The 16,092-nt window shown below is 35.3% G+C and overlaps 1 protein-coding gene across 5 annotated transcripts in view; it reads right to left on the reverse strand.

The window, feature by feature from the left end:
- ASH1L (ASH1 like histone lysine methyltransferase) overlaps window positions 1-16,092 on the reverse strand; it is a 340,594-nt gene that overhangs the window by 156,520 nt on the left and 167,982 nt on the right. For all 5 annotated transcript variants that reach the window (XM_077156397.1, XM_077156393.1, XM_077156395.1 and 2 more), the window contains one exon: window positions 14,301-15,039. In XM_077156397.1, the coding sequence (XP_077012512.1) occupies window positions 14,301-15,039 (739 nt within the window). The remainder of the gene's footprint in view (window positions 1-14,300; window positions 15,040-16,092) is intronic.

The raw sequence follows: 16,092 nt of genomic DNA on the forward strand, positions 1-16,092 counted from the left end.
CATTCAGCAAGGAAATTCTAGGTAAAAACATGAAAACAATTTTCAAAATAAACTAATTAAGGAAATTAAATGTCTAAATGCCAGCAAAAAATAACGAATCATACTAGGAAAATTGAAGATATGGCCCAGTCAAAAAACCAAACCAAAAATTGAAATGAGATACAGGAGTTGAAACAATTAATTCAGGATGTTTGAACAGACATGGAAAAATCTCATCAAAAATCAAATCAGTGAAATGAGGGAGGATATAAAGAAGGCAAAGGGCAAACAAAAGGAAGAAATCAAAAATCAGAAAAAACAAATCACAGAACTTATGGGAATGAAAGGCTTAGTAGAAGAGAAAAAAAAAACAATGGAAACCTACAATGTAAGATTTCAAGAGGCAGAAGATAGGATTAGTGAACTGGAGGATGGGTCATCTCAGATCCCACAAGCAAAAGAAAATACAGGAAAAAGAAGGAAAAATATGAACACGGACTCAGGGAAATGAGTGACAACATGAAGTGCACAAAATATGTGTTAGGGACAGGGAAAAGGTGGACAAAAGCTAATGGAGGAAATTATCACTGAAAATCTCCCAACCCTTATGAAGGACTTAGAATTACAGATCGAAAAGGTACAACGTACCCCATGCAGAATAGATCCAAAGAGATGTACTCCAAGACACTTACTAATCAGAATGGCAGAAGTCAAACAGAAAGAGAGAATCTTGAAAGCAGCAAGAGAAAAGCAATTCATCACATACAACGGAAACCCAATAAGACTATATGTAGATTTCTCAGTAGAAACTATGGAGTCAAGAAGAGAGTGGTATTTAAGATAATAACAGAGAAAAACTGCCAAACAAGCATTTGATATCCAGCAAAATTGCCCTTCAAAAAAGAGAGGGAAATTGAAACAGTTTCAAACAAAAAATCACTGAGAGAATTTATGACCAAAAGGGAGCTCTGCAAGAACTACTAAAGGGAGCATTAGAGACAGATAGAAAAGACAGGAGAGAGAGATGGGGACAAAAATATAGAAATGAATACTATCAGTAAAGGTAAAAATAAGAAAAATTAGATATGATATATAAAATTCAAAAGGCAAAATTGTAGAAGAAAGTACTGCCCGTACAGTAATAACACTAAATGTTAATGGGTTAATCTCCCCAATCAAAAGACACAGACTGGCAGAATGAATTAAAAAACAGGATCCATCTATACGCTGTCTACAGGAGACACATTTTAGACCCAAGGATAAACACAGGTAGAAAGTGAAAGGTTGGGAAAAGATATTTCATGCAAACAACAATCAGTAAAGAGCAGGAGTAGTTATACTAATATCCAACAAATCAGACTTCAAATATAAAACAGTCATAAGAGACAAAAAAGGACACTATGTATTAATAAAAGGAGTAATTCAACAAAAAGACAAAAAATTCATGCACCATGCCAGAGTGCTCCAAAATACATGAGGCAAACACTGAAAACAGAAATAGATAATCTACCATAATAGCTGTAGACTTCAGTTACCCGCTCTCAGCAATGGACAGAACATCTAGACAGAGGATCAATAAAGAAACAAAGAATTTGAATATAATACAATAAATGACCCAGACTTAGACATTTATAGAACATTACACCCCACAACAGCAGGAAACACCTTTTTCTCAAGTGTGCATGGATCATTCTCAAGCACAGACCATATGCTGGGTCACAAAGCAAGTCTCAATGAATTTAAAAAGATTGAAATCATACAAAACACTTTCTCAGACCATAAAGGAATGAAGTTGGAAATCATAATAGGCAAAGGGCTAAAATTTCACAAATATATGGAGGCTCAACAACACACTCTTAACCAACCAGTGGGTTAAGGAGGAAGTTACAAGAGAAATCAGTAAATATCTCGAGGCAAATGAAACAAAAACACAACATATCAAAATTTATGGGATGCAGCAAAGGCAGTACTAAGAGGGAAATTTATTGCCCTAAATGCCTATATGAAAAAAGAAGAGAAAAAATCAAGGAATTTACTGTCCACTTGGAAAAACTAGATAAAGGAGAGCAAACAAATCCCAAAGTAAGCAGAAGGAAACAAATCGTGAAGATTAGAGTAGAAATAAAGGAAACTGAGAAAATGAAAACAACTGAGAAAATCAACAAAACCAGAAATTGGTTCTACGACAAAATCAGTAAGACTGATGGACCCTTAGTGAGGTTGACGGGAAAGAAGAAGAGAGGATGCAAATAAATAAAATCAGAAATGGAAGAGTAGGCATAATCACTGACCCTGCAGAAATATGGAGGTAATGAGAGGATACTATGAACAACATTATGCTAACAAACCAGACAATGTAGATGAAATGGACAACGCTCTAGAAAGGCATGAATAACCAACACTGACTTGAGAAGAAATAGATGACCTCAACAAACCAATCAAAAGTAAAGAAACTGAATTAGTATTAAGAAACTCCTCCCAAAAAAATTCAGGACCAGATGTCTTCACATGTGAATTCTACCAAACATTCAAGAAAGAATTAGTGCCAATCCTGCTCAAACTCTTCAAAAAAAGTGGAGAAGGGAAGGTTACCTAATTTATTCTATGAAGCCAACGTCACCCTCATACCAAAGCCAGACAAAGACACTACAGGAAAAGAAAATTACAGACCAATCTCTCTAATGAATACAGATGCGAAAATCCTCAACAAAATTCTTGCAAATCGAATCCAGCAGCACATTAAAAAAATTACACACCATGACCAAGTAGAATTCATCCCAGATATGCAAGGATGGTTCAACATAAGAAAATCAATTAATGTAATATACCAAATCAACACATCAAAGCAGAAAAACCACATGATCATCTGGATTGATGCAGAAAAGGCATTTGACAAAATTCAACATTCTTTCCTGTTAAAAACACTTCAAAGGATAGGAATAGAAGGGAATGTCCTCAACATGATAAAGGGAATATATGAAAAACCCACAGCTAACATCATCCTCAATGGGGAAAAATGGAAAACTTTCCCAAGATCAGGAACAAGACATGGATGTTCACTATCACCACTGTTACTCAACATTGTGTTGGAACTTTTAGCCAGAGCAATTAGACAACAAAAAGAAATACAGCAAGGCATCAAAATTGGAAAAGAAGAAGTAAAACTCTCACTGTTAACAGATGATATGATACTATATGCCAACCCCCCCCCCAAAAAAAAACACAGCAAAACTACTAGAGCTAATAAATGAGTACAGCAAAGTGGGAGGTTACATATCAACACTCAAAAATCTGCAGTGTTTCTATACACTAGTAATGAGCAATCTGAGGGGGAAATCAAGAAAAAAGTGCCATTTACAATTGTAACCAAAAGAATAAAATATTTAGGAATAAATTTTAACTATAAACAAAAGATCTAAACGAAGAAAACTATAAGAAATTGTTAAAAGAAATCACAGAAGACCTAAATAAATGAAATGGCATACCGTGTTCATGGATCAGAAGACTAAATATAGTTAAGATTTTGAGTTAACTTTTGTATAGGGTGTGAGATATGGGTCCTCTTTCATTCTTTTGCATAGGGATATCCAGTTCTCTAGTCACCATTTATTGAAGAGACTATTCTGTCCCAAATGAGTTGGCTCGACTGCCTTATCAAAGATCAAATGTCCATAGATGAGAAGGTCTATATCTGAGCACTATTCGATTCTATTGGTCAATATATCTATCTTTATGTCAGTACCATGCTGTTTTGACCACTGTGGCTTCATAATATGCCCTAAAGTCAGGCAGTGTGAGACCTCCAGTTTCGTTTTTTTTCCTCAAGATACTTTTAGCAATTCGGGGCACCCTGCCCTTCCACATAAATTTGCTTATTGGTTTTTCTATTTCTGAAAAATAAGTTGTTGGGATTTTGATTGGTATTGCGTTGAATCTGTAAATCAACTTAGGTAGAATTGACATCTTAACTATATTTAGTCTTCCAATCCATGAGCACGGCATGCCCTTCCATCTATTTAGGTCTTCTGTGATTTATTTTAACAGTTTCTTGTAGTTTTTTTTGTATAGGTCTTTTGTCTCTTTAGTTAAATTTATTCCTAAGGATTTTATTCTTTTAGTTGCAATTGTAAATGCAATTTGTTTCTTGATTTCCCCCTCAGATTGTTCATTATTAGTGTATAGAAACACTACAGATTTTTGAACGTTAATCTTGTAACCTGCCACTTTACTGTACTCGCTTATTAGCTCTAGTAGTTTTGCTGTGGATTTTTCAGGGTTTTCGACATATAGTATCATATCATCTGCAAACAGTGATAGTTTTACTTCTTCCTTTCCAATTCTGATGCCTTGTATTTCTTTCTCTTGTCTAATTGCTCTGGCTAGACCTTCCAACACAATGCTGAATAACAGTGGTGATAGTGGACATCCTTGTCTTGTTCCTAATCTTAGGGGGAAAGTTTTCAGTTTTTCCCCCATTGAGGACGATATTAGCTGTGGGTTTTTCATATATTCCCTTTATCATTTTAAGGAAATTCCCTTGTATTCCTATCCTTTGAAGTGTTTTCAACAGGAAAGGATGTTGAATTTTGTCAAATGCCTTCTCTGCATGAATTGAGATGATCATGTGATTTTTCTGCTTTGATTTGTTGATATGGTGTATTACATTAATTCATTTTCTCAGAAACGGACAGCACAATACTACCTAACTGCAATGTAATTATGTTAAAACACTGAATGAAGCTGCATGTGAGAATGATAAAGGGAGGAGGGCTGGGGACATAAATGAAATCAGAAAGAAAGATAGATGTTAAAGATCGAGATGGTATAATCTAGGAATGCCTAGAGTGTATAATAATAGTGAAATGTACAATATACAAATTTTAAAAATGTTTTTTGCATGAAGAACAAAGGAATGTCATTATTGCAGGATGCTGAAAATAGATGATAACTAATACTTTAAAATGTCATCTTATGTGTGAGACTAAAGCAAAAAATGTTTATTTGCTACAAAATTTATATTTTGACCAGAGCATTTCCTAATATAACTCATGTAGATAGTTTGATTGAATGTCATAAGTACTTGGAATCTCAGGTAGCACATGAGATTTTGTTGGTTTGTCCAGAGTGATGCCCCGATGAATCCCAGAATGATTTGGTCAGTGACTGGAAAAGTATTTGCAAGCCCCCTTCGGGGAATGGAGTGAGTGGGGAGAAATTCAACTTCCCCAAGTTGAATTCTTGATATTCTCACAAGCAGTGTGGACAACCAAAGCTACAGGCTGAGCCCCCAGTCTTGGGGTTTCTTCACATGAAACTTAACCCCACAAAGGATAGGTCAAGTCTACTTAAAATTTAGGCCTAAGAGTCACCCTCAAGAGAGCCTCTTTTGTTGCTCAGATGTGGCCTCTCTCTCCAGCCAACATGACGAGCAGTCTCACCACCCTCCCCCTCTCTGCGTGGGACATGACTCCTAGGGGTGTGGACCTTCCTGGCAATGTGGGACAGAGATCCTGGAATGAGCTGAGACTCAGCATCAAAGGACTGAGAAAAACCCTAGAATGAGCTGAGAATTAACATCAAGGGATTGAAAGAAACTTCTTGACCAAAAGGGGGAAGAGTAAAAAAAATGAGACAAAGTGTCAATGGCTGAGAGATTCCAAACAGAGTCGACAGGTTATCCTTAATTCTTACGCATTAAGTAGATATCACCTTGTTGTTCAAGATGTAGTGGAGAGGCTGGAGGGAATTGCCTGAAAATGTAGAGCTGTGTTCCAGTAGCCATGTTTCTTGATGATGATTGAACAATGATATAGCTTTCACAATGAGACTCTGTGAATGTGAAAACCTTATGTCTGATGTTCCTTTTAGCTACTATATCAACAGAAGAGTAGAACATATGGAATAAAAATAAATAATAGGGGGAACAAATGTTCAGATAAATTCAGTTTGAAATGGTAGTGGTAAATGAAAGCGAGGGGTAAGGGGTATGGTATGTATAGTCTTTTTTTTCTCTATTTTCATTTTATTTCTTTTTTCTGTTGTCTTTTTATTTCATTTTCTAAATTGATGTAAATGTACTAAGAAATGATGAATATGCAACTATGTGATGATATTAAGAATTACTGATTGTATATGCAGAATGGAATGATATCTAAATGTTTTGTTAATTTTTTTTAATTAATAAAAAAAAGTTAAAAAAAAAACCAGCATGGTACTCTCCCTAAAGATAGATATACTGACCAACAGAATCAAAGAGTGTTCAGATATAGACACTCTCATCTATGGACAATTGATATTTGATAAGGCAGTTAAGCCAACTCACCTCGGACAGAACAGTCTCTTCAATGAATGGTGCTTGGAGAACTGGATGTCCATATGCAAAAGAATGAAAGAGGATCCATATCTCACACCATATGTAAAAATTAATTCAAAATGGATCAAAGACCTAAACTTCGGATTGAAGACCATAAAACTTTTAGAAGAAAATATAGGGAAATATCTTATTAATCTTATAATAGGAGGTGATTTCCTAGATCTTACACTCAAAGCACGAGCACTGAAGAAACAAACAGATAAATGGGAGCTCCTCAAAGCTAAACACTTCTATGCATCAAAGAATTTTGTCAAGAAAGTAAAAAGATAGCCTACAAAATGGGAGTCAGTTGTTGGAAATGATATATCAGATAAGTCTCTAGTATCCAGAACATATAAAGAGATTATTCAACTCAGCAATAAAAAAATGAAGAACCTAATTACAAAATGGGCAAAAGACATGAACAGACATATCTCAGAAGAGGAAATATAAATGGCTAAAAGGCATATGAAAAGATGCTCAACTTCCTTGGCTATTAGGGAAATGCAAATCAAAACTGCAATGAGATATCATCTCACACCCACCAGAATGACCATTATCAATAAAACAGAAAATGACAAGTGCTGGAGAGGATGTGGAGAAAGAGGCACACTTATCCACTGTTGGTGGGAATGTTAAATGGTACAACAGCTATGTGGAAGGCAGTCTCGCGGTTCCTCAGGAAGTTAAGTATAGAACTGCCATATGATCCAGCAATACCACTGCCAAATATCTATTCAGAGGACACGAGGGCAAGGACACAAATGGACATTTGTATACCAATGTTTATAACAGCATTATTTACACTTGCCAAGAGATGGAAACAGCCCAAATGTCCGTCAACAGACGAGTGACTAAACAAGCTGTGGTATATACATACAATGAAATATTATGCAGCTGTAAGATGGAATAGTCATGAAGCATGTAACAACTTGGATGGACTTTGAGGATATCACGCTGAGTGAGATTACCCAGAAACAAGAGGAGAAATACTGCATGGTCTCATTGATATGAACTAACATTAATGAGAGAACTTGGAGAATTTCTGTTAAGGAAAGAGGCCACCAGGATATACAGAAACATGGTAGATACTGGGTAATTGGAGCTGAAGGGACACAGATTGTGCAACAGGACTGATTGTAAAAAATTCAGAAATGGATAGCACAATACTTCCTAATTATAGCGCGATGTTAGTACACTGAATGAAGCTGAATGTGAGAATGATAGAAGGAGGAGGGCTGGGGGCAGAAGTGAAACCAGAGGGAAAGATAGACGATAAAGACTGAGATGGTATAATCTAGGAATGCCCAGAGTGTGCAATGATAGTGACTAAAATGTCCAAATTTAAAAATGTTTTTGCATGAGGAAGAAGAAAGGAACATCAATATTGCAGGGTGTTGAAAACAGATGGTAATGCATATTTTAAAACTTTAACTGATGTGTGAAACTAAAGTAAAAAATGTTTATTTGGTACAAAATTTATATTTTGACTAGTACATTTCCTAATATAACTTATGTAGACAGCTTAATTGAACACCATAAGGTCATAAGATTTTGTTGGTTTGTCCAGAGTGATGCCCTGATAAATCCCAGAGTGATCTGAACAGTGAATAAAAAAGTATTTGCAAAGTCCCCTTTGGGGAATGGTGAGAAAGGGGGAAAATTCATCCTCCCCAAGGTGAATTCTTGATATTCTCACAAGCAGTGTGGACAACCAAAGCTATACGATGAGCCTGCAATCTTGGGGTTTGTTCATATGAAACTTAACCCCACAAAGGATAGGTCAAGCCTACTTAAAATTAGGCCTAAGAATCACCCCCAAGAGAATCTCTTTTATTGCTCAGATGTGGCCTCTCCCTCCAGCCAACACAACAAGCAAACTCACCACCCTTCCCCTGTCTAAATGGGACATGACTCCCAGGGGTGTGGACATTCCTGGCAACGTGGGACAAAGATCCTGGAATGAGCTGAGACTCAGCATCAAAGGACTGAGAAAAACCCTATAATGAGTTGAGATTCAGCATCAAGGGATTGAGAAAACCTTCTCGAGGAAAAGGGGGAAGAGTGAAATAAGACAAAGTGTCAATGGCTGAGAGATTCCAAACAGAGTTGAGAGGTTATCCTGGAGGTTATTCTTACACATTAAGTAGATATCACCTTGTTAGTCAAGATGTAATGTAATCAGTGTAATGAGCCACTGATTGTACAACATACATGGAATGTTTGTATGCTAAGAATGCATGTGCTTGTACACTGGTTTATCAACAAAAATTAAAAAAATAATAGAACAAAGGGAAAACCCACACAATCATCTTAATTGATGCAGTAAAGGTATTTGACATAATCCAAGCACCCCTTTTGATAAAAGCACTCAGAAACTAGGTATGGAAGAAAACTTCCTCAACATGATAAACAGCATATATGAAAAACCACAGGTAACATTCTTAACAGCAAAAGACTGAAAGATTCCCCCTTCTAAAATCAGGAACAAAACAAGGACTTCCACTGTCACCGTTGTTAAGGGCTGAAAAAGAAAAAGGTAAAACTTTCAGTACATGTAGATGACATGATCCTATACGGAGAAAACCCTGAAAAATCTACAACAAAGCTACTGGAGCTAATCAATGAATTCAGCAAAATGGTAGAGTGCAAGATCAACACCCTAAAGTCAGTAGTGCTTGTAAACACTAGTAATGACCAATCTGAAGAAGAAATCAAGGCAACAATTCCATATACAATAGTAAATAAAAGAATCAAATATTCAGGAATAAATCTAACCAAGGATATATAGAATTAGTATACAGAAAAACACAAAATACTGCCAAAAAAATCAAAGAACTAAAAAATGTAAGGGCACTCCATGTTCATGGGTTGGAAGAATAAATATTGTTAGATGTCAAATCTACCCAAAGCAATTTACAGACTCAACACAATGTCAATCAAAATTCCACTAGCCTCTTTGTAGAAATGGAAAAGTCAATCATCAAATTTACACAGAAGGGTAAGGGGTCTTGGACAGCCACAGCCATTTAGGAAAAAGAAGAAAGAAGTTTGAGTTCCCACACTTCCAGATCTTAAAATTTATCACAAAACCACAGCAATAAAAACAGCATGGTACTGGCACAAGGCAGACATATAGACCAATGGAATAAAACTAAGAATTCAGAAATCAAATCTTATATTAATGGCCAACTGATTTTTCTAGTACTATTATTTTTCATTAGAGAAGTTGTGGGGTTACAGAACAATCATGCATAAAATTCAGGATCCCCATACACCATCCTATTATTATCACTTTGCATTGGTGTGGTAAATTTGATACAAGCACATTTTTATAGTTGTACTTATTAACTTAGTCCTACTTAAAGTTCATTGTCTGTGTTGTACAGTTCCATAGAATTTTAAATATTTTTTTCCTTTCCTCAATTTAGCTTTTATTCTAATCAAAACAATACATACAAATAGTTCTTTAAAAACCACAGAGCTCTAAGTAAAACAAACAAACCCCAGCAATTTCCCACCCCACCCCTCCCCATGCCCAATTCCTATACCCAAACAGTGACCACCTATGGATTTTTTTTAGCTGTTTCTTCTGATATGTATGGTCATATTTCACAACAGCCTGCTTATCCTCTTCATATTTTTTTCAATTTTAAGACCTTAACTGAAAGTCTTAGGAATTTAAGAGGTTAGGTAGACTAGTGGCTCAGTGCTCACTTTAAGCCAGATGACCTGGATTCAAATCTTGACTTTGTCTCTTTCTAACTGTGCAGTTCTGACCAAGTTACTTCTCTCATTTGTGCCTCAGTTTCCTCATCTATAATTTGAGATAATAGCATTTACCCCATAAAGATCATGTGAGAATTAAATGAGTTGACACAAAACTGTACTTACTTCGTTCCTGGCACGTAGTAAGTTCTCAGGTGTTGTGTGTTATTATTAATAATCTAAATCTCTGAGAGATAAGGTTTCACCCTTCTCCCAACTTTGTAATGTAGTTGTATAACAATTTTTGGTTAAAACAATATTCAGTGTGCCCAATAGTATGACTATACAAATATTGTCTAAGCTGAGCCATATGGTGTACTATATTTATATTTCATTCCTGGCATTTGTTTCGTTTATTTGGGAGTTAGCTATTGCCCTGTTATGTATGTATGTATGTTCTGGTAACATACATACAACCTAAAATTACCCATTTTTACCATATTCATATATACAATTTAGCAGTGTTGACTAAATTTACAATGTTGTGTTACTATTAACCTTATCAAAATATTTCCATCACCCCAAATATAAATTTTCTACCAATTAAGCATTAATTTCCCATTCCCTATCCCCTCCTGGGCCCCTGATAACCTATATTCTAGTTTCTGACTCTATGAATTTGAATATTCTAGTTATTTCATATAAATGAGGTCACACATTACTAGTACTTTTGTGTTTGGTTTATTTCATTCAACATGTCTTCAAGGTTCATCCATGTTGTAACATGTATCAAAATCTCATTCCTTTTTATGACTGAATAATATATCATTGCATGTATATACCACATTTTAAAAATCCATTCACCTGTTGATGAACACTTGCTTGCTTCCATCCTGGCAATTACGAATAATCCTTCTATGATCACTGATGTACAAATATATGTTTAAGTCCCTGCTTTCAAGATTTTGAGAGATACACCTAGAAGTGGGACTGCCAGGTCATCTGGTAGTTCCATATTTAACTTTCTGAGGAATGGAACTGTTTTCTGCAGTGTCTACACCATTTTACATTTCCACCAACAATGTACCAGGGTTCCCATTTTTCCACATCCTAACACTTACCTTTGTTTTTAAAATGATAGTCATTCTAGAGGGTGTAGGTATCTCACTGTGCTTTTGATTTGTATTTCCTTAATGGCTAATGATGTGGAGCATTATTTCATGTGTTTGTTGGCTATTTCTAGATCTTCTTTGGAGAAATATTTATTTAAGTCCTATGCCCATTTAAAAATAGGTTGTTTGTCATTTTATTCTTGAGTTGTAGGATTTTTAAAATACATTCTGAATATTAGAACTTTCTTGGATAAATTGTTTCTTCCCTTCTGTAAGTTTTGTCTTTTACTTTCATGATGAAGTCCTTCAATGCACAAAAGTTTTTAATTTTGATGAAGTCCCATTTATCTATTTTTTCTTTGCTGTTTGTGTGCATTTGATGTAAAAGTCCACGAAACCATTGTCCGATATCCCTGAAGATATTTCCCTGTTTTCTTCTAGGAGTTTTATAGTGTTGGATCTTAAACATTGGTCATTGATTCACTTTGAGTTAATTATAAGTGTGAGATAGGGGTCTACCTTTTATTCTTTTGCATATAGACATCCAATTCTCTCAGCACCATTTATTGAAGAGACTTTTCCTTCCCAATTGAGTGGATTTGGCACCCTTGTCAAAAATCAATTGGCCAGGGTGGGCCATGGTGGCTCAGCAGGTAGAGTTCTTGCCTGCATGCCTGAGACCTGGGTTTGATTCCTGGTGCCCACACATGTTAAAAAAAAACAAAAAACAAAAAACAAAAAAAAAAAAAACTGGCTATAGGTGTGAGGGTTTGTTTATGAATTCTCCATTCAATTCCATTGGTTTACATGTCTATCCCTGTGTCAGAATTTTTAATATTTTTTAATGACCATCAGACAAGGGTGCCAAGTTCACTCAGTTGGGAAAGAGTAGTCACTTAAACAAATGGCGCTGAGAAACAAATGGTTGGGAAAATTGGATGTCTATATAAAGGGTAGAGGTGGACCCCTACCACATACCATGAATAAAAATCAAATCAAAATGAGCAAACACTAAATATGAAAACCAAAACTATAAAACTCATAGAAGAAAACATAGGGAAGCATCTTCGGGATCCTGTGTTAGGCAATGGTTTCTTAGACATTATACACAACACACAAACAACATAAGAAAAAACAGGTTAATGGGACCTTCTTAAAATTAAAATCTTTGTTCATCAAAGGACTTCATCATGAAAGTAAAAAGATAGTCTACACAATGGGAGAAAATATTTGGAAACCACATATCCAAAAAGGGTTTAATAAATAGAATATATCAAGAAATCCTATAACTCAACAACAAAGAAACAAAAAGTATCCAAATAAAAAATGGTCAAAAAATGAAACAAACAAAAAAAAAAGGGTAAAGACTGGAATAGATATTTCTGAAAAGATATACAAATGGCTAAAAAAAAGAACACTTGAACAGACACCTGCACACCAAAGTTCATAGCCGCATTATTCACAGTTGCCAAAAGAGGGAGGCAAACCAAAAGCCCAGCAACCAGTGAATGGATAAACAAAATGTGGTATATATAAAAAATGGAATATTATTCAGTCATAAAAAGAAATGAAGTTCTAATACATGTGATGAAATGGATGAACCTTGAAGATACGTTGCGTGCAATAAGCCAGACTCAAATGGACAAATACTATTTGATCCCACTGATATAAAATACTTAGAATAAGAAATTTTACAGAGTTAGAATCTAGCTTACCAGAGGCAAGGGTGGGGGTAATGAATAGGGAGTTAATTCTTAAATTGTATATAATTTTTATTTGGGATGATGGAAAGGTTTTGGTAATGGAAGGTGGTGACAGTAGCAGAACACTGCTGAGCAATTAACAGCATTGAAATAGTTATTTGAATGTGTTTAAATGGGGGAAATTTTCTATTGTATACATATTACTAGAACAAAAATTAAAGAAGAAAAACACCACACAACTGTGCAATGCAGTGAACCCTAGAGTAAACCGTAGACAACAGTTAATTATACAGTTATAGAAATGTTCTTTCATGAATTGTAACAAATGTACCACAATAATTCAAGGTGTTAATAATAGTGTAGCACACCTGCCATGCTAGAGCCCTGGGTTCGATTCCTGGTGCCATGCAAAAAAAAAAAAAAAAAAAAAAAGGAGCAAAATAATAGTGTAGCATATGGAATTCTGTATTTTATGCATGATTTTTCTGTAAACCTAAAACATCTTTAATAATAAAATAATAAATTAGAGATATTTCTATACACCAAAAATGAACAACACAAAAAAAGAAATCAAGAAAACAAATCCATTTACAATAGCAACTAAAAAAATAAATAATTTAGAGATAAATTAAACCAAGGACATAAAGGATTTATACATAGAAAACTATAAATCATCACTGGAAGAAATTAAAGAGGAACTAAATAAATGGAAAAATACTCCATTGGAAGACTTAATATTGTTAAAATATCCATACTATCCAAAGTGATTTTACACATTCAATGCAATACAAATAAAAAAAAAATGCCAACAGCTTTCTTTCCAGAAATTGAAAATCTAATCATCTAATTCACATGAAAGGGCGAGGGATCCTGAATAGCCAAAAACATCTTGAAAAAGAACAAAATTGGAGGACTCACTTCATCATTTCAAAATTTATTATAAAGATATAATAATCAAAACAGTATAGTACGTCATAGGGAGAGACATAAAGATCAACGAACCAGAATTGAGATTTCATAAACAAAAACAGACGTATGGTCAATGATATTTTTAACAGGGTGCAAAATCCATTCAATGGGGAAAGAACTGGATACTGACATGGAAAAGAATGAAAGAAGACCCTTACCTCATACCATCTGCACATTAACTTCAAATAGATCAATGACCTAAATATGAGAGCTAAAATTTTTAAAAATCTGAGCGGTAAAGGACCTTGTATTGGGTAATGGATTCTTAGACTTTTAAACCAAAAGCATGAGCAACAACAAAAACTAGATAAATTGGACCTCATCAAAATTAAAAACTTTCGTGCATCCATGTACATTACCAAGAAAGTGACACCCAACACAATGAGAGAAAATATTTGGAAACTATACATGAGATCTGGTACAGCTGTATAAAGCTAATTTCCTCTACTCAGATAATATGTTAAAATAAGGAATTACCTTTTATTATTCTCTTGCTCTTCCTCTGGTAATGGCTTCTGCTTTTTCCTGGTCTGTTCTTCCAAAAGCCAACTTTTTCTCTTCAACCCTTTCTTATGTTCTGGATTCAGGTTTACACTCTGAACTACAGCCTCAATGACATCTGTAACTGTATCAGGTCCCAGGTGCAATGCTCCTACTTCTTCTCCTTCATTCAATTCTGGGCCCACAAACTGGGCAGCCTGGAATGCTTGCATTGATACCACAGCCTGGAGGGGACATTTCCGAGGTCGACCTGGTCTGCGTTTCACAAAGTTATTTCCTGTCCTAGCCTGCCTTTGAAGTTTTTTGGCTTTTAAAATTTTATTGACATGATCCAGATTTTTCTTGGTGGCCAAGATTTTGTCATAATTGCACATTTTCCGAGACTGGCAATGCATAGCTTCCATTACACTTCTCTTGATATGATGGGGGGAACAGCTGCTTGGCAACTTTTCAGAAAGGAGTGAGACGCTATTACTACAAGAGTCACTGGGAACTGCAGGCACTAGAAGGCTGTCTGTTTTTCCTAGGATTCGTTCCTTACTGTGGCTATGGCCAGGACTGGAGGAAGGTGGTGCAGAGGCAGTGGCAATTATAGCATCAATATTTTTCTCGAGGGGATCTGGGTCCTCATGTTGTACCATCCGCTGCAGCAGACTGTCCACAGGATCATCAATAGAAGCTCCCAATCTTGGACTTCGAGAGGGAATTCCATTCACTAAAAAAGAAATCACATACTGACCAAAATTGAACAAATTCACTTAGTTAAATAAATTTTTACCCAGGATAAAAAAAAATTCTAATTTCCATAAGAACTAAAACATGATATATGATATATAGTTATCTTTCACAGATAGTTATCATACAGTTACCATATATAGCTATCTTTCACAGATAAATTCCAATTTTTACATTCCTGCATAGAACAGGATACATTACAGTAAGTATAATAAAATCAAAATTGGTCCACATTTACTAATACATGGTTTAAAAAAACAGACATAAAACCAATTCTCAGGAATGGTTTGGCAAACAATGGTAACCTCCAGATGGGGTCCTAGGCCAGGTAATTCCTGAAACGTGGATGAGCCAGACTCTCCAGAACATCAACTAGTTCCATCCCCCTATCCCATATTATCGACAGCCCTTTCCAACATGAAAAAGTTAGAATGGGCATAGCCCAAATACCCCTAAAGAGTGGGAAAAAGATCAAAGGAGAAGGAGGAGTTATAACAGAGAAAATAGAATATAACAAATGAGTATGACTGCTGAACCATTATATTGAAATTTCTTTTAGTCTCTTAAGTGTTATGGAGCAGCTTGAAGGAAAAACTAGAATTGTAGAACTGGAATCCATGCCTAATTCTGAAATCTGTCCTGTATGTTACAATGTACTTTGAAATTTATTGTTTTGTATATATATTATGTTTCACAATAAAAAAAATGTGTATGACTTGACTCTAAATGACTGCATTTATACAAATGTTCAAAAACATGCCAAATTAATCCATGGTGTGAGCTGTGAGATTTGCAGCCACCTCTGGTGGAAGGGTAATGATTAGAAGGGAGAACAAGGAGGGATTCAGGAGGATAGGCAACATTATACTTCTTGACCTGCATGCTACTCACAGGGAAATCTTTCATTTGTGAAAATGTATTAAGCGCTTGTGTACTTTTCTCTATGTATGTCATGCTTGAATAAAAAATTCAATACCAATTTAAAAACAAAAACAATTCTCATTTAATGATGTGAGGAGCAGAAAGTTATAGT

This window comes from Tamandua tetradactyla, chromosome 4, assembly GCF_023851605.1.
Source record: "Tamandua tetradactyla isolate mTamTet1 chromosome 4, mTamTet1.pri, whole genome shotgun sequence".
Taxonomy (NCBI): domain Eukaryota; kingdom Metazoa; phylum Chordata; class Mammalia; order Pilosa; family Myrmecophagidae; genus Tamandua; species Tamandua tetradactyla.